The sequence below is a fragment of the Ranitomeya variabilis genome, chromosome 4 (genome assembly GCF_051348905.1).
Source record: "Ranitomeya variabilis isolate aRanVar5 chromosome 4, aRanVar5.hap1, whole genome shotgun sequence".
NCBI lineage: Eukaryota > Metazoa > Chordata > Amphibia > Anura > Dendrobatidae > Ranitomeya > Ranitomeya variabilis.
This window is the reverse complement of record NC_135235.1, coordinates 724,725,815-724,745,862: the sequence shown is the minus strand read 5'-3', so window position 1 is coordinate 724,745,862 and position 20,048 is coordinate 724,725,815. Positions and strand designations below refer to the sequence as shown.

Genomic DNA, 20,048 nt, shown 5'->3' with positions numbered 1-20,048 from the left:
GGGTCACTAGTGTTTATTGATGATGTGACACAGGACAGAAGCAGCCGAATGAATTCTGAGGTATTCAGAGCCATACTGTGTGCTCAGATCCAGCCAAATGCAGCAAAAATGATTGGTCGTCGTTTCATACTACAGATGGACAATGACCAAAACATGAAGCCAAAGCAACCCAGGAGTCTATTAAAGCAAAGAAGTGGAATATTCTTGAATGGCCAAGTCAGTCACCTGATCTCAACCCAATTGAGCATGCATTTCACTTGTTAAAGACTAAACTTCAGACAGAAAGGCCCACAAACAGCAACTGAAAACCACCGCAGTGAAGGCCTGGCAGAGCATCAAAAAGGAGGAAACACAGCGTCTGGTGATGTCCATGAGTTCAAGACTTCAGGCAGTCATTGCCAACAAAGGGTTTTCAACCAAGTACTAGAAATGAACATTTTATTTAAAATTATTGAATCTGTCCAATTACTTTTGGTCCCTTTAAAAACAGGGTGGCACATGTTAAGGAGCTGAAACTCCTAAACCCTTCATCCAATTTTAATGTGGATACCCTCAAATGAAAGCTGAAAGTCTGAACTTCAACTGCATCTGAATTGTTTTGTTTAAAATTCATTGTGGTAATGTCTATAACCAAAATGAGAAAAATGTTGTCTCTGTCCAAATATATATGGACCTAACTGTATATATTTATGTTATAGGCATTTCGGTATAACAACCTTTTTTTGGGACTACCCCATATTCACGCACCTGGGGCCTTTTAGGCCTGTGTGCAAATAACACGGAATAACTCAAATAAAAATACTTTTCAAAATGTATTTTACAATTGCAAGGTAAGGATGCATTCCAACTAGCGCTGGGGTCCACCAGGAGGGGATCCGTAATGGATCTGACCTCCTGGTGACCCCAGCTAAGGCTGGCGGAATCCCGCCATTCCGGCAGCCTTAGCTGGAGTTACCAGGAGGTCAGATCCATTATGGATCCCCTTCTGGCGAACCCCAGCGCTACTGGGAACAAAGCCTAAGATGTGTATATTTCAAAACATAATTATGTGCATAAAACAACAAAAAAGTAAGTAAACAGGCACGCCAAATATAGGCATTCTATATGCAATTTTTTTATGAAAACATGTTTTGGTTGTAGCAAACTTGGTGCAGGAATATTTGTAACTTTACATATTCCCCCGACAATTCTCGCATATTATTTTTTCGGCTGAATGTTCCTTGCATACATTTTGTCCGCAAGTAGAACAGAAAAGCTCCGATTTTCTTTCCTTCTTTGCTAGACAAATATAGCGATTTCTTTTTTTTTTCTCTTTGCTCTGGATGTTCCAGAAAGCGTATTCCACATCGGATCATTGCCTCTGTAATTTGCCTTGATAAGCATATCATGCTGCTTCTCTCCATCATAGTAGGCATCAAAAGTTCAAAACAAAGTTCTGTCAAAAATAGACGTCTCTTGTCTTTCCTGTTGGCATGGAATTCTGGATTAGTTTGACAATAAACAATGTAGCTATTGAGGGCTGACACATCAAGGATACTGGAAAAAAGGGCAACAGACCAACGTTTAGTCTGCCTTTTGCACAAATACTCTCCAATCATTTTGTACATGTTGTCGACACCTCCTTTTGTCTTATTATAATGCAGTATGATTTCAGTTTTTTTTTTCCTGTCATTGGTGTCAATACTTCCATCATGATGCATTGTACTCAGTAATATCACAGATTTTTCTTTCTTGGCTTTATAAGACACCATTGTTGCTTGATTGCAGAAACCGAATACACTCTCGTAGATTATTCGCTGTGCATTGTGCTTCATGATTGGAGGAATTTCACGGCGGTTTGGACTCATAGTACCAACAAGTGTAAGTTGCTTTTGAAACAAAAAGTTGGCCATTTCAAAATTGGTAAAGTAATTATCCATTGTAATATTTTTTCCTGAATTAAAAATTGGTAGAGCTAGTGTTTTTACTATTTCGGAACATAGGTCTTTCTGGACTGGAGCATCAGCTTCTTTGCCACAGTAAATCAGACCATTCATCCTATAATAGCTTGTTGAATCGCACATCCAGAAAATTTTTATGCCACACTCTTCCCAGCAATAGCAGCGTCATAAAAGTTCTTCCCCAGCAACAATACAGACAAAAAGACTGAGTATCACATGTAAACCTAGTACAGGCCTAAAAGGCCCCAGGTACGTGAATATGGGGTAGTCCCAAAAAAAGGTTGTTATACCGAAATGTCTGTAACATAAAAATATATGAATAACTGGAAATTACTAACAACTATATACCTGAGGATTACCTAGATTTTCAAAATTCTAACTAAAGTACTTTTACAGAAAATAGAAAACAAGTAACCTGGCAGGCCTGCGAGGCCCCAGGTATGCGTTCTAGGGTTAAAAAGGCAAGAGGCAGAGAACAGGCCGGAAACATAGAAGCTAGAAACTCCATACTGATTCAGGGCAAGGTAGCTGCAGAAGGACAAAGCAAAATGGCCGACGGAAAAACCAGGTTACAATAACAGAAAATCACAACAGATATAGGAAAGAGACTGAGAACCTTACAAAACCGCTTTTCAACTATACATTTGGTCTGGTTTTGGATTAGCTGGCAGCGCGGATCATAACCCACAAATCCTCCTATTCTGCGATTTAGCTACGGTCGCATGCCGACCAGTGGATCTGCGGCAGCCAACAATTTATGCTTCTGAATATTCTACATCATGTGAGCAGTTAATTTTACAGGTAAATCTTCTATAATTTGTGAGATAAAACACTATCTGCGCTCCTTGTTCCTACAAGTTATTTTACTAGTCCTTCTAATTTTTGGCAGCTCTTGCACTTAGTGTTTAGGCTTTATGAGGAGGCCATATTATTGTAGGGCTAGCTGGTGGATAAGAGATAGTTTAGCATTAGAGGCATATAGGCAGGGTTTATTGCCTTACAGACCTTGCTGCTGCATGTTAAAACCAAAAGTCCTTTTTTCGGGCTACATCTATTCTTTTCCATGATAATACCGCTGTTACCTGCACTGATTATAGGGAGGGTTGCTCTAGGAGGGATAGTATAGTATGAGAGGCATATAGGAAGGGTTTATGGGCTTCCACTCCAAAAGTACTTTTCAAGACAACATATTTTATTTTATCAAATACTGTAAAGTTTGCAGGTATTTATTATCTAACGACTTTAAAATGTGCAAGGCGTGAGGTAAGGGAAGATGGCTGTAGGCCGTGCCTGCAGGCCAGGATAAACTGTGCTTGCTGCGGGAGAGCACTCTTTTTAAAACTGTCAAAAAATTATTCTAAGGCAGAGGCGTAGCTAGGGTTTCAACTTAGGGGGGGCGAAACATCTGAGTGGGCCCCTAACCAGCTAACCCTGATTACAGCTACGGTTGCGCACTCTAGTTGTGAATATAGGGGAACCTCAGAATATGAGCCTACTGTTATTGAAAATAAATCTATATACAAAAACGAACATTGACTTTACCGCCATATTGTGACCATATGCAACTTTGATGGTCACAATACTGAGTGCCCCTATAACAATAATGCTTAAGTGCCCACTTTACATTTAATAATGTCCCCTAAGTTCCCCCATGTACTGCTCCATTATACACAGTATGGTGAGCTTAAAGCTTCCCTATACACAGTCTAAGGCCCCCACAGCTCCCCTATACACAGTATGATGATTCTATAACTCCCCAATACACCGTATGATGTTCCCACTTCTCCCCTATTTACACAGTATGATGTTCCCACTGCTCCCCTATAGATAATATGAGCCCAATGCTCCCCTATACACAGTATAATGCTGACAGAACTCCACTATAGAAAGTATAATGCCCCCCAGAGCTCCCCTATATACAGTGTAATGGGCCAACAGCTCCCATATGCACAATATGCCTTCACAGTTTCCTATACACAGTATGATGGGCCGGCAGCTCCCGTCAAACAGTATGATGTCCCCCACAGTTCCCCTGTACACAGTATGATGGGCCCGCAGCTCCCTTATACATAGTATGATTGGCCCGCAGCTCCCTTATACACAGTATGATGGGCCCACAGCTCCCTTATACACAGTATGATGGACCCGCAGCTCCCTTATACACAGTATGATGGACCCGCAGCTCCCGTATACACAGTATGATGGACCCGCAGTTCCGTATACACAGTATGATGGGCCCACAGCTCCCTTATATACAGTATGATGAGCCCGCAGCTCCCATATACACAGTATGATGGACCCGCAGCTCCCTTATACACAGTGTGATTGGCCTGCAGCTCCCTTATACACAGTATGATGGACTCACAGCTCCCTTATACACAGTATGATGGATCCGCAGCTCCCTTATACACAGTATGATGGACTCACAGCTCCCTTATACACAGTATGATGGGCCCACAGCTCCCTTATACACAGTATGATGGGCCCGCAGCTCCCGTATACACAGTATGATGGACTCACAGCTTCCTTATACACAGTATGATGGACTCACAGCTCCCTGTAATGACTTGGATGCCCCGGTCATTTACTCATCCTCCGACGTATTCACTATTTTGTGGCACTGCTGCAGTGCCGCTGCTCAAACTTGTGAGCGCAGCTTCTGACAGGCCAGAAGTTAGAAGCTATGTCACAAGTGCTCAATGTAAGACTATGAGGCTATGTGCACTTGTTGCGGATTTGTGCGGATTTCCCGTGGATTTCCTGTGTTTTTTATGCAGATTTCACCTGCGGTTTACCACCTGCGGAATCCTATACAGGAGCAGGTGTAAAACGCTGCGGAATCCGCAAATAGAATTGACATGCTGCAGAAAATAAAACGCAGCGTTTCCGCGCGGTATTTTCTGCATCATGGGCACTGCGGATTTGGTTTTCCATAGGTTTACATGGCACTCTAAACCAGATGGAAAACTGCTGCAGATCCGCAGCGGCTAATCCGCAACGTGTGCACATAGCCTGAGAGTGAGAAAGAGGCCAGAACGAGGCTCCCACAGACTCACACTGATTAGTGACCTCTGCGCTGCTCCATGAAACACTGGAGCCTCGGACAGGTCACAAACTGCAGGAGACGGAGCCGAGCGGAGACTAAAACAAATGAAAACGCCAGAAGGTGAGTATCAGACAGGGGGCAGGGGACGGGGATTGTCAGCACTGGTCCAGCAATGAAATAAAAAATAATGCCGGAGTGGTGCTGTAAATGTGATGCAGCTCTTGGTTGCTGTATGGGGGCTCCTTATACTAATACTCATAAAAGACCCAGGTGGTACGTATCAAAAGCCTCCTACCCCCCATCTCCAGCCTCCCCAGACAGCAAATATTATGTGATGGAGTACATATAATATCATAACAAAACATTATAATATTCAGCCCCCAGTGACCTGTTCCCCCTCCCCCACTTCAGCCCCAATACCCCCATCAACTCACATCCACCCCCTCAGTGCCCTGTCCCACCTCACCCACCTTCTGCCCCCACAATACCCCCATCGTCTCACATTCACCCCCCCAGTACCCTGTTTCCCCTCACTCACTTTCAGCCCCCACAATACCCCAACGGTCTCAGTGACATACCTGAATTTAATAAACCTAATAAGTTCCATCCCCAGCACTTACTGATAACGTTTGCACTGCAGGCAGGACCAGGAAGTGTGAGTGAAATGCAAGGTGTGGGCACTAGGACCCAGCGTGCCTGAGCCAATCCCAGCGTGCACAGAGTGAAGAAAACTGCAGCCAGGAAAAGCTTCATCATCAGGTCAGACGGGCGAAACCATTCACTGCAGGGGGGAGACTCTGCAGCCGGCCACTGTGCGAGCAGCGTGCACAGTGTCGGACTGGGGTGCCTAGGGCCCACCAGTGGAACCGACTCCAGGGGCCCACTCTAAATTTCAGTGCGAAGGCTGCACCTTTGCGTTGTAGTATTTGTTAGGAGGCTCAGTAGTAAGTTTCATCATATTCACTAGAACAGGTAAAACATGCTGCACATTTGTTTCTGCTAAAAAGATGGACACTCTAAGGGTATGTCTCCACGTTCAGGATTGCATCAGGATTTGGTCAGGATTTTCCATCAGTATTTGTAAGCCAAAACCAGGAGTGGGTGATAAATGCAGAAGTGGTGCATATGCTTCTATTATACTTTTCCTCTGATTGTTCCACTCCTGGTTTTGGCTTACAAATACTGATGGAAAATCCTGACCAAATCCTGATGCAATCCTGAACGTGGAGACATACCTTACGGGTATGTGTCCACGTTCAGGATTGCATCAGGATTTGGTCAGGATTTTATGCAAGTAAAATCCTGACCAAATCTGCCCCTGAGGTCACTGGCAGGTCACCTGCGGTGTTCTTGCGTGTTTTGCTCATTGTAAGGACATGCTGCGTTCTTAAAAGACGTGCCGCATGTCCGTTTTCGCGGGTGTGCTGCATGCGTCTTTTAACATATAGTGTAGACGGGATTTCATGAAATCCCCTCCTCTATGCTGTAACATCTGGATGCTGCGTGTTTGACACTGCGGCTCAACCGTCAACGGTCAGGAAATGCTGCATGTTTGACGTACAGCTGCAGCATCAAACACGCAGTGTCCAGATGTTACAGCATAGAGGAGGGGATTTCATGAAATCCCGTCTACACTATGTGTTAAAAGATGCAGGAGGGAGACCCACGTAAACAGACATGCAGCGCGTCTTTCCAGAACACAGTATGTCTGTTTACAATGCAGCGACGCTACGTCGCCACACCGTAAATTTACCATAGACTATCATTAGATGCAGTAAAACCGTATCTAATGATTAGTCACATGCGTAATAACTGCGTAAACACAGCTTACTGCGCATGTCTACTAATTTAAATAAGGTCTTACCTGTCACACTGCAGGAAGTCCGCATCCTCTGCAGTTCTCGCGATAACTTAGGGTACCGTCACACAGTCACACTTTGATCGCTACGACCGTACGATCCGTGACGTTCCAGCGATATCCATACGATATCGCTGTGTCTGACACGCAGCAGCGATCAGGGATCCTGCTGAGAATCGTACGTCGTAGCAGATCGTATGGAACTTTCTTTCGTCGCTTGATCACCCGCTGACATCGCTGGATCGTTGTGTGTGACAGCGATCCAGCGATGTGTTCGCTTGTAACCAGGGTAAACATCGGGTAACTAAGCGCAGGACCACGCTTAGTAACCCGATGTTTACCGTGGTTACCAGCGTAAAAGTTAAAAAAAACAAACAGTACATACTTACATTCCGGTGTCTGTCCTCCGGCGTCTCAGCTTCTCTGCACTGTGAGCGCCTGCCAGGAAAATGGCCGCGGGCATCCGCGCGTGCGCAGAAGGCTAGCGCGGCGGCCATTTTCGTGAAGCCGAGATGCGAACTCTGCTTCACGAAAATGGCTGCCGCGATAGCCATCTGCTCACGCGCGGATGCCCGCGGCCATTTTCCTGAAGCCGCGGCCAGCAGAGCGCCGCTTCTGCGCACGCGCGGCCAAAGCAAGATGGCCGCGCCCACCGATCACCAATGGAATAACGGACATCGCTGCTATTTTCACACCCCTGTGCAGGATTCAGGACCTTGGACATGCGCACACCACTACGCCACCAACGGAAAACTACGCAAGATCTGGGGGAAGACACCACGCCCATCCGACCTGACCAGCCTGATTGACAGGCGAAAACGACTACTTTGGTAACGTATTTCGGCAGCATAGGTGGGGAATCGGGGTCCACAAACTACACTGTTGTAATGCACAGCTCAGGCCCTATTTAACAGTATTTTTATCTCATACCGAAAAAACGGGGTGACAGGTTCCCTTTAAGCTGCCATCACACTATCAGTATTTGGTTAGTATTTTACATCAGTATTTGTAAGCCAAAACCAGGAGTGGAACAAATAGAAACATATGCACCACTTCTGCATTTATCACCCACTCCTGGTTTTGGCTTCCGAATACTGATGTAAAATACTGACGAAATACTGATAGTGTGACAGGAGCCTAACTCTTTATGTACCATTTTATTACTAAACATTGGGCTTAGTATTATCTATATATATATCTATCTACCTATTATCTATCATCTATCTATAGATCTATCTTAGATATCAATCTATCTCTCAATATATCTATCTATCTATGGAAACATACACTAACGGAAACAACAATGACCCGATTATTGTATTTAACCCCTTTCTGCCAGCTGACGGAATAGTACGTCAGCTGGCAGATCCCCGGCTTTGAGGTGGGCTCCGGCGGTGAACCCACCTCAAAGCCGCGACATGTCAGCTGTTTTGTACAGCTGACATGTGCGCGCAATGAGCGCGAGCGGAATCGCGATCCGCCCGCGCCCATTAACTAGTTAAATGCCGCTGTCAAGCGCTGACAGCGGCATTTAACTAGCGCTCCCGGCCGCGCGGCCGTCACATGACCGGGGGTCAGCGGTGCATTGCCATAACAACCAGAGGTCTCCTTGAGACCACTGTGGTCGGCGCTCAAAGTACACCACCATTTCTACTACATAGAGGTGATCTGTACTTCACCTCTATGTAGCAGAGGCGATCATGTAGTGCATGCCTCTAGTCTCCTATGGAGGCTACTGAAGCATGCCAAAATTAAAAAAAATGTATTTAAAAATATAAAAAAAATATAAAAGTTCAAATCACCCCCCTTTCGCACCAATCAAAATAAAACAATAAAAAAAAATCAAACCTACGCATATCTGGTATTGCCGCGTTCAGAATCACCCGATCTATCAATAAAAACAAAGGATTAACCTGATCGCTAAATGGTGTAGCGAGAAAAAAAATCAAAACGCCAAAATTACGTTTTTTTGGTCGCCGCGACATTGCATTAAAATGTAATAACGGGCGATCAAAAAAACGTATCTGCACCAAAATGGTATCAATAAAAACGCCAGCTTGGCACGCAAAAAATAAGCCCTCACCCGACCCCAGATCACGAAAATTGGAGACGCTACGGGTATTGGAAAATCGCGCAATTTTTTTTTTTTTAGCAAAGTTTGGAATTTTTTTTCACCACTTAGATAAAAAATAACCTAGAACATGTTAGATATCTATGAACTCATACTGACCTGGACAATCATAATGGCAGGTCAGTTTTAGCATTTGGTGAACCTAGCAAAAAAGTCAAACAAAAAACAAGTGTGAGATTGCACTTTTTTGCAATTTCATCACACTTGGAATTTTTTTCCCATTTTCTAGTACACGACATGGTAAAACCAATGGTATCGTTCAAAAGTACAACTTGTCCCTCAAAAAATAAGCCCTCACATGGCCATATTGACGGAAAAATAAAAAAGTTATGGCTCTGGGAAGGAGGGGAGCAAAAACCGAAAATGAAAAAACGGAAAAAGCTCCGTGGGTGAAGGGGTTAATTGGTTCTGTCCATCGCCATGTTTGTCTATTTTTGACTGATCCATTTCTTTAAGGTTATGGTCACACTATCAGTATTTTACGTCAGTATTAGGCAGCCAAAACCAGGAGTGGGTAAAAAATACAGAAGTGGTGACGGGTTTCTATAAGGCTAAGTTCACAGTGGCCATTTTTGCTGTGTTTTTTTTCTGCAGCAAAACCAAAGTGCTTGGCAGGAAAGAAGCTGTGGCAAAAACGCAGGTTTTGCTGCATTTTTGGTGTGTTTTTTCCATTGAATTGCTAAAAGAAGGGACATGCTCTACATCCAAAAAACAAGCAAAGCACAAAATACTGATAAAAAATAAACCAATGTGTATGCATGAGATTTCTGAAATCTCATAGGCTTTGCTGGTACTGTAAAACGCAGCTGAAAATTAGCATAAAAAATGAATTAAAAACACAGCAAATACGCCCAGTGTGAACGTAGCCTTATACTTTCCCTCTGACTGTTCCTCTCCTGATTTTGGCTTACAAACACTGAGGTAAAATAATGACCAAATACTGATTGCGTGATTGTAGCCTTAGTTTAAACTTTTAGCAACCGCCGATACTCATTAAGCTAAGTGTACGTATTTACTCATCGCCAACGGCAATCAGGAATAAGGCTGTAGTGCCCCCCAGAGTTGGAAAATCTCGGGGTCTCGGCTACCAGGGGTGGCCGAGACCCCGGAGAGCATGATCAGGGCTGGATTTTGTGCTCTCTGATTGTGTGATTGCCGTTATCGCCCGCCAAGATCTGCCAGCCAGTACCCTGCAACTATTGTTTCCTTTTGATCACGATTAGAGAGCACCCCATGCAAACTGGAGGAGAGGTGGCATTTTTTTTACTATTATCTTTTTCCTACAAATAACATTGTAAATATATTAATTGTTCATTCTGCATATAAAAATGGCAGGTATCTTTTTAAAAGGTGCTTGTGTTTTGGCATTTTGTTGTGGCGCTTTTAAATGTCTGACTATAAGTAAAAATGTCACATGTACACACACATTCACATAAATGCAATGCAGTGCCGTGAAGAAGATGGGGGCCCCCTGTCACCATCACAGGGGAGCAGTGGGGGAAGGTAAAGTGATATCAACAACTAGAAGGCAGAAAGGGTAGAGGGGGCAGGGAGAGTGCGGCTGTGTGGGGGGCAAACAAGAAAGCAGCTTTTGTTGGGATGGAGGAAAGGAGAGAGTCAGGAGAGAGACATAAACAGGAAGCTCCAGTACTCACTTCAGGCCACTGTGTTCCTCTGGAGCCTCCCCTCCCCCTCCTGACCGTGCCGACGACAGAGCAAAGCGCTTGGCTTGGAACAGTGCAGGAGCCGCAGACACCACTTCCAGTAGCACTTTCTTCACTGCTAGCAGTGGCTTCAGCAGTGACTGACTGCACAGCTCTCCTGGCCACATGCTGCAGCAGTGTCGCCGATCGTGCTGGTGGGCGGGGCTTACTGCTGTCGGGCTCCAGGAGCAGTGTGCAGTGAGTGCAGGTCAGTGACATGTCTGTGCTGAGCCTCTCTCCAGTAGCCAGACACTTCGGGGAGGGAAGTGATCAGCCGGCACCCTGCTCCTATGCTGCAGTCTGAGCCAATGATCCATCCCCCACCATTATACCAGGCAATGGAGGGGCTCAGCTTTTCTGTCTTCTTCTGATGGGCGGGGAGAGGCGGAGCTTAAATCGGGCATGCAGCGATGCTCAGAAGAGAGAGACTGTCTGAGTCAGGGGCCCACCGGGGGATCCACCGATTCCCCGGTGGGCCAGTCCGAGCCTGAGCGTGCAGCTTGTCAGATGGGAGCAGACATTATACTGCTCCCCTCCTATGCTGTGTTCTGCGTTGTCCCAGAAGTGGCCCTGCCCTGGCTCCCGGAGGGCCCCTTCATGTGACAGGGCCCGGGGCAATGGCCCCCTCTGCCCCCCAGTAGCTACGCTACTGTTCTAAGGGTACATTGCAGTCCCTCCCTCTATTTTTTGGCAGCCCTTGTACATAGTTCATAGGCTTAAGCAGTCTAGGAGTCCCACTGTTTTGAAAATTCTTTCATTCAAGTTAAGTTCTTGCTTTTTCCCATCTTGTTCTATTTCTCATTGTCTCATTATCATCTAATGGAAATGAGTTTTCCTTCTGGTCACATAAATCTCTTCCACAGTCATGACAGCTGGTTTCCATGAATTCTTGGACAAATGTAGGCTGTTTGTGGTCATCTGTAGACAGATATTCACAATGCAGCAAAATGTAACGTGGCCCAAGGAGGTAGTCATGGGAGAAGGCTCCATCACAATCTTTATAAAATTGTCAAAAACAATTATCCCAACGTCATCCTCTAAGTGTCTTTGTAAGGGATCTCACAGGGGAAGGGGGCGGGTCGACTTCGCTCACCTCGGGGGAGGGGAGAGAAGGACCCAGCAGGGATCGGCTCTCTGGCACCACCACCTGCCTCAGGTCAGTCAGGGAGCTGCACCGAAGGCAAATAGTCGCTGGAAAGGCTTCCATTATAGATACGAGTTAGTGAGGCGCTCCCAGTGAGGGGGGAAATATATCACCAGTCCAGGCTGGGGATATATATCTAAACCTCCCGGACGTCGCTGCCAGAGTTCCTCACTAAAACAGTACAACAGTATGGTATTCTGCCACCAGTTCTTCTTTTGAAATCAGCCCCTTCCAACAGCAGGCTTATATCGGGTCAGGAACCAACCATGGGGTAGCGTATAATATAACCAACTGAGCGTGAGGACGTGGGGATTCGAGGACAGAGATAAAAGAGCAACCCAAGATTAATTTTATATTTATTCGCTGAGGAGGAGCATTAGAAACTAGTTATATATACAAGAGCAAATATATACAGTGAGGAGTGTAGTACAAAGATAGGGTATAGATAGGTTGCAATTACCGTGTTATGCAGCATGTGACCACAGGAAGGCACTGATGGATCACAGGTCCAAATCTTAGTAACAGGCTTTCCAGGCTATGTCAGCTAATGTATCCTCCGGCCATCAGAAAAACTAAGTCCAAAATGAGGGACTGCCTTAGGCTACGTTCACATTTGCGGTGTGCGCCGCAGCGTCGGGCGCCGCAGCGTCGCCGCATGCGTCATGCGTCCCTATATTTAACATGGGGGCGCATGGACATGCGTCGCACTTGCGTTTTGCGCCGCATGCGTCGCTGCGGCGCCCGCGTCTGGGCGCAGAGGACGCAGCAAGTTGCATTTTTGCTGCGTCCAAAATCAATTAAAAAAATGACGCATGCGGCGCAAAACGCAGCTTTGTGCATGCGTTTTGCTGCGTTTTTGTTTGCGTTGTGCACTGCAGCGCCGACGCTGCGGCGCACAACGCAAATGTGAACGTAGCCTTATATCTCCTAGGCTGCTACCTCACACATCTGCTCCCACCCCTGGGTGGTGCAGCCTCTCTCCTCCCATCTCTGAGAACATGATTATCTGTCTAGAACCGTGGCTGGCCCATAACTTTGTGGCCAAAGCTCTGAATGGGTTGGTTGTACCGCCACTAGATTCCGCTGGATGTTATCTGTGCATAGAGACTAAATTTGCCAACCGTATGTAATTCCTGGTAGCTATGCTTTATAACTCCATAATCCAGAGTGCTACATGTGGCTAAATAATATGGGCGTGTGGGGAAAGGAATGCCGATTTGGATTATGTGCTTGGATAGTCTCGGAGATATTGCATTCTGCTATTATAAATCATTTTCCAGATTCAATACCTCAGAGCTTGCTGCGACTTGTTGTACCATGTGCTTAGTCACACAAAGGGGCCAGCTGGCTTGCAGCTGCAGAAGATTTCACACCATTGTGTCAAGAGCTTCAAAGAGCTTGTGTTAATTAAAGGTAAACAATGATCATGGGGAATGAATGCCAAGGGTGGGGGCACATTTCAGGAGTGGAGAGATATTTACTTTGTCCTTCACAGTCTTCCATAGTGTATTGCAGTCCCTCTGTGGAGACATTGGGGTCAGCGTGTGCTCTAGTCCGCTAACCAGAAATCCCAAGGACCAGAGTTTCATCCCACTGAATACCCACTCTCTTTTTACCATGTGCATAATACTACTCAGACAACACAGGATGATGATAAAACTATGTGGCAATTCTTTATTGAACCACAAAACAGGCAAATAACACATAGATAAGTATTATGAATATTCGCGCTGATACACCTAGGTGAAATTGAAAAATGACTGGTGAACAGTGTGAGCTAGCTTTGGGCCTTGTAGAGCTAGCTTTGGGCCTCGTACCTGTTCACACTAGTCAGTACAAAGAGGACCCATAAGATAGTATAACATATAGAATGATCTGTGGGCAGTGTGGATAAAGGTTGGTAGGGACGAGGATTAAAATACTGTAGACCTTGTGCCTATTCACACTAGTTTAGTTGTGAAAGATGCCCAGTTAGTTGTTCATGCATATAAATACTGGCAGGTACTGTTAGATAAAAGGGCTGTATTCATTAACCCCTATTTCCACAAGAAAAAGTTATGCAATTATACACAATAAAGAACAATACATATTCATTATGATGCACGGGGTCTATTAAAGGTAGATGTTTCAAATCACCATATCCTGTGTCAGACCCCCATGTTTTTCAACAAAATGTTTAGAGAAAGGGTGGCCTGTTTTCCGAAATGCATTGGTTTGAATGGTCATTACTACGTTCCATACCTCTTTCAAGTCACACGGACATCACATGGTTTAAAGGGAACCTGTCACCACGTTTTTGGAAGATGGGATAAAAATAGCGTTAAATAGGGGCAGAGGTGGGCATTACATTAGTGTGTTTGTTATGCGTTTATTACCCACCTAAGTTGCCGAAATACGTTTGCAAAGTCTCCGTTTTCGCCTGTCAATCAGGCTGGTCTGGTCAAAAGGGTGTTGTCTTCCCCCAGATTTTGCGTAGTTTTCCGTTGGTGGCGTAGTGGTGTGCGCATGCCCAAGGTCCCGAATCCTCTGCCAGGGGATTTAAAAGAGCGCGCTGTTCGTTTTCATTGGTGATCGGTGGGCGCGGCCATCTTCCTTTGGCCGCGCGTGCGCAGAAGCGGCGCTCTGCTGGCCGCGGCTTCAGGAAAATGGCCGCCGCGATATCCATCTGCGCACGCGCGGCATCCTGCGGCCATTTTCCTGAAGCCGCGGCCAGCAGAGCGCCGCTTCTGCGCACGCGCGGCCAAAGGAAGATGGCCGCGCCCACCGATCACCAATGAAAACAAACAGCGCGCTCTTTTAAATCCCCTGGCAGAGGATTCGGGACTTTGGGCATGCGCACACCACTACGCCACCAACGGAAAACTACGCAAAATCTGGGAGAAGACAAGACGCCCTTTTGACCAGACCAGCCTGATTGACAGGCGAAAACGGAGAGTTTGCAAACGTATTTCGGCAACTTAGGTGGGTAATAAACGCATAACAAACACACTAATGTAATGCCCACCTCTGCCCCTATTTAACGCTATTTTTATCCCATCTTCCAAAAACGTGGTGACAGGTTCCCTTTAACACATCACACAGGCCCTGCTCCAGCCACAGCAATTGCCTTACCGGCACGTGGAGTACACAGAAACTGAGAAGCATCATCGGAACCTGCACTAGCCACAACGATCGCAGTATCGAGGCGCAGCACCGAGGCACTGTGACGGGACCCACCGCTGATCTTAGAAGATACTGAACAGAGATTTGCTGGCACTGGCCGGGGCAGCTCTCTGCTATTTCTCTTGTGCAATTGCCTGGCAGGCAACAATCCAAGGAAGACATTTGATCCTTCAGTGCTGAGACTGAGCCATATTCTATACGGTAGCAGTCAGACTAATACTGCTTTTACCGTACCAACATCTACCTTTTATACACTTTGTGCAGCATAATGAATATGCATTGTTCTTTATTGTGAACTTCGAAAAATATGGAGTCAAAACTACTGTGTACAAAATAGCATTTATTAAATAGCAATGTCACATAATAAAGTAAAAGTTACAAAAGTACAATTAGATACATATAACCATCACATGGGTCTCAAAAGCAAGAAGGACACAGGTAAAGAGTCCAGAAAACCACACTGATAAAGTAAAGTCCGACCAGAGGATTCAAGTTCTTCAGGCTAGTAAGCCTTATAATGAAGTATATGTATGTCTTAAAAAAATGCTAGTCAGATAAATGAGCCTAAGACTGATCCTCAACCATAGAAATAGAAATGAAAATAGAAATAGACACTTGCTAGATTGTAGAGAAAAGTGCCGCTGGGTGTTATGATCTGCGGATGTAGATGCTGAGGGTTTCGAGCGATCAGACGACAGAGACCTGTTTCTCTGTGTAGAAAGCCCGCAGAGTCAGAAGCACCCCGGCCGGTGGTGATCCTGGATGTGCGGCTGAAAAAAATGGCCGACGCTGCTCTGCTGTGCAGCGTGTGACGTCACAAAGCTACGGAGCTAGAAAGGGGCCAAAACTAACCAACGCGTTTCGAGGGACTACGTCCCTCTTCGTCAGGGTTCAACCCTGCACAGCAGAGCAGCGTCGGCCATTTTTTTCAGCCGCGCATCCAGGATCACCACCGGCCGGGGTGCTTCTGGCTCTGCGGGCTTTCTACACAGAGAAACAGGTCTCCTGTCGTCTGATCGCTCGAAACCCTCAGCATCTACATCCGCAGATCATAACACCCAGCGGCACTATTCTCTACAATCTAGTAAGTAAGTGTCTATTTCTATTTTCATTTCTATATGTGCCTGTCACCAATTCTGGCAGTTTGATCAGCGGTTATCTGGGGGTACAATAGGGTGTCACACAACTCCTATTAGAAGTTGTTTCTAGTGGTTTTAGCGCGATACCTCACTTCTTTTGATTTTTTGGTTCACCTGTAGGTGTGACAGGGGAGGCACGGCACCTGTCTAGTATCAGCAGCTTCTTCCAATTTGTCATTAGCGCCAGTGTGACAATTCTTTGTTGTTCAATTTTAAAAGAATGTTTATGAGACCCTCCTTTATGTATAATACAGGGAGTATCAGAGTTCTTCTTCCTCCTTGTAATTTTTGGAAGTTCTTGCATTGTCCGCATAGGATTTGTGATTTTCAGAGTCCCTTCATAAATTAAACAGGATGTGTCTCACTATGTCACACACCACATGTCCAGATAAGGTATTAAAATAATAAAATTACATTTACAGTGAATGCTTTTTTCACCATTGAAATCAATGAGAAAATGGAAAAATGCAGCAAAGAGGCTACATGTAAACACAAACTAAGGGGTGAAGGAAGCTTATTTTTTCTCTTTTTTTAAATTGCCTTATATACTGTACAAGAATGAATGTTTTTATTTGGAAAAAAAGTGGCGTAATACTCCAACAACATTGATCCCAAAAGTGACCTTAGAGTCAGAGATGCATCCAGCCATCTTCCCCATGCTGTTCTCATTCCAATTTAGCACAGTTTTCGTCCATTTCAGCAATTTTCCTGCCCCCTCAGTCTTCCTGGAAAAGTCTGCTGAGCATGCGACCTGTTGACTCAAATATCAAGCACTCAAGTATTTTACCGCTCGCTCATCGCTAATAATGACTGCTATCTGTGTGGGATTTTTGATGTTTAAAAGGATTGTCCACTACTAGGACAACCCCTTCTTATTCCCCATGATTTTTTACTTATTTAACCCCTTAAGAACCAGGGTTATTTCCGTTTTTGTGTTTCCATTTTTTGCTCCCCTTCTTCACACAGCCGTAGCTTTTTTATTTTTTCGTCAATATGGCCATGTGAGGGCTTGTTTTTTGCCGGACAAATTGTACTTTTGAAAGGCATCATTGATTTTACCATACCATGTACGGGAAAATGGGGAAAACAATCCAAATGCGGTGAAATTGTAATTAAAGTGCAATTCCACAACAGTTTTTTTTTATTTATTTTTTTACCATGTTCACTAAATTCTAAAACTGACCTGACATTATGATTCTCCAGGTCATTACAAGCTCACAGACAAAAAAAAAATGTTGCCATTTTCCGAGACCCATAGTGTCTCCATTTCTCTGGACCTGGGGCTGGATGAGGGCTTATTTTTTGCGCACCGGTCTGATGTTTTTATTTATACCATTTTGGTGTAGATACGATCTTTTGATTGCCAGTTAATGCATTTTTTTGCATTTGATTGCAATGTTGCAGCGACCAAAAAAAACATAATTCTGGTGTTTCAATTTTTTTTCTTGCCACACCATTTACTGATTGGATAATTTTTTTTTATATATTGATAGAGCGGGCGATTCTGAATGCGGTGATCCCAAATATGTGTATATTTGTTTTTTTATTTTTATTTTTTTTGAATGGAGCGAGAGGGGGTGATTTAAACTTTTATATTTTTGTATTTTTTAGTATTTTCAAAAACATTTTTTTTACTATCTATCTGCTCCAATAGTCCAATAGTAATATCTGCTCTACGCAGCAGATATGCTCACTTGCCATGAGCGCCGACCGCTGGGCGATGCTCATAGCTATACGGCTATGACAACCACAGGAGTCTCCTGCTGACCCCGGGTTGTTATGCCAACCCATTAGCGACCAGCGGTCATGTGGGAGGATTCTATCCATCATTGAACGTTATGGGGTTAAAATAAAAATATTTATAGTCACCTCCCATGCTGGAGGGGCTTCTCCCCTCTGTGGATTCTATGATGTTTAACAAGTTGTGATTTCTTCACAAAACGTTTTCCACATTCTGAACAGGAAAAGGCTTCTGCCTTGTGTGGAGTCTCTGGTGTCTAACAAGGTGTGATTTCCTCACAAAATATTTTCCACATTCTGAACATGAGAAAGGCTTCTCCCCTGTGTGAATTCTCTGGTGCTTAACCAAATCTGATTTCTGGTTAAAATATTTTCCACATTCTGAACAGGAAAAAGGCTTTTCCTCTGTGTGAATTCTCTGGTGCTTAACCAAATCTGATTTCCGGATAAAACATTTCCCACACTCTGAACAGGAAAAAGGCTTCTCCCCTGTGTGAATTCTATGGTGGGCATCAAGATTCCCTTTCTTATTAAAACATTTCCCACATTCTGAACAGAAAAAAGGCTTCTCCCCTGTGTGGAGTCTCTGATGTTCGATAAGATGTGATTTGTGTGCAAAACATTTCTCACATTCTAAACATGAAAAAGGCTTCTCCCCTGTGTGAGTTCTATGGTGGGCATTACGATGCCCTTTCTTATTAAAACATTTCCCACATTCTGAACATGAAAAAGGCTTATCCCCTGTGTGGTTTCTCTGGTGGCTATCAAGATTCGCTTTCTGGATAAAACATTTCCCACATTCTGAACAGGAAAAAGGCTTCTTCCCTGTGTGGATTCTTTGGTGTTTATCAAGATGATGTTTCCAGTTAAAACATTTCCCACATTCTGAACATGAAAAAGACTTCCTTGCTTTAGGAGCAGTTTGTTTTTTAATGTCTCTTTTGGGTCTTAGATTTTCCTCAGTAGTCGGTAGTGAATCAGATGACAGATCTTTGCTGCGAAGGGATGATGGTATATCTGGAGAAATGGCATTCACTTCAATTGTATCCTGTGAGATCTCAAGATCATCTGATTTTAAAATTGAAGATGTCAGCTGTCCCTCTGATCTCCAGGTACAGTCATCTGTCAAGAATAAAACCAATTATTTTTCAATAAAATATCCTTGAACTTTATATTTTTGAACATTTCTCCTAAAAACTGTCTGTAAAAATGGTAAGTTGATGTATATACTCAAGTATAAGTAGAGGTTTTCAGCACATTTTTTTTGTGTTGAAATCACCCCCCTCAGATTATACTCGAGTGAGGTGTCCAAAACATAGAGGGGGAGAGGTAGCGGCGGAGCTGCGGGTCACAGAGGTAGGACCCGGCTGCTGCAGCTAACTCCAGTGCCCGCTGCTAAAAAAAGAAATGAATATTCATTTCTCTGTAATAGCTCGCGCAGTGTCAGCTGCAGCAGCCGGTCCTTCAGCTGCCGGGAGGTCACGTGTGCTGTTACTTAACAGAGATGAATATTCATTCTGAATATTAATTTCTCTGAAGTAGCGGCACACATGACCGCCTGGCGGTTGACGCTGTGTGCTAATTAATACTCACTGCCCCACACACATAATTCTGGCATTGGGAGCGGTGAGTATTCCGGAAGCTGTGCTCTGCTTGTGAGCAGCGCATGACGTCCCGGCCATGCAATGCTTACAAGCATAAAGCAGCTGCTGGCATCGAGACAAGACGCTGCGAGGGAGCAAAGGAAGGTAACTGTAATGGTTTATTTGTTTTATGTTTTTTTGATGGGGGCCATTCATACAAGGATAGAGATGGGGCCATTCATACAAGGATAGGGATGGGGCCGTGCATACAAGGATAGGGATGGGGCCATGCATACAAGGATAGTGATGGGGCCATGAATACTAGGATAGGGATGGAGCCATGAATACTAGGATAGGGAAGGGGCCGTGCATACAAGGATAGGGATGGGGCCATGCATACAAGGATAAGGATGGAGCCATGAATACTAGGATAGGGATGGAGCCGTGCATACAAGGATAGGGATGGGGCCGTGCATAATAGGATAGGGATGAGGGCATGCATACAAGGATAGGGATGGAGCCGTGCATACAAGGATAGGGATGGGGCCGTGCATACAAGGATAGGGATGGGGCCATGCATAATAGGATAGGGATGAGGGCAT

At 44.8% G+C, this 20,048-nt stretch overlaps 1 protein-coding gene across 1 annotated transcript in view; it reads right to left on the bottom strand.

The window, feature by feature from the left end:
• Positions 1-16,077: 16,077 nt before the first annotated feature.
• The window catches only part of LOC143766679 (uncharacterized), a 59,789-nt gene continuing 55,818 nt past the window's right edge, over positions 16,078-20,048 (bottom strand). Inside the window, exon 8 of the mRNA XM_077254531.1 lies at positions 16,078-18,763. Coding sequence (XP_077110646.1) covers positions 18,057-18,763 — 707 coding nt within the window. The 3' untranslated portion in view covers positions 16,078-18,056. The remainder of the gene's footprint in view (positions 18,764-20,048) is intronic.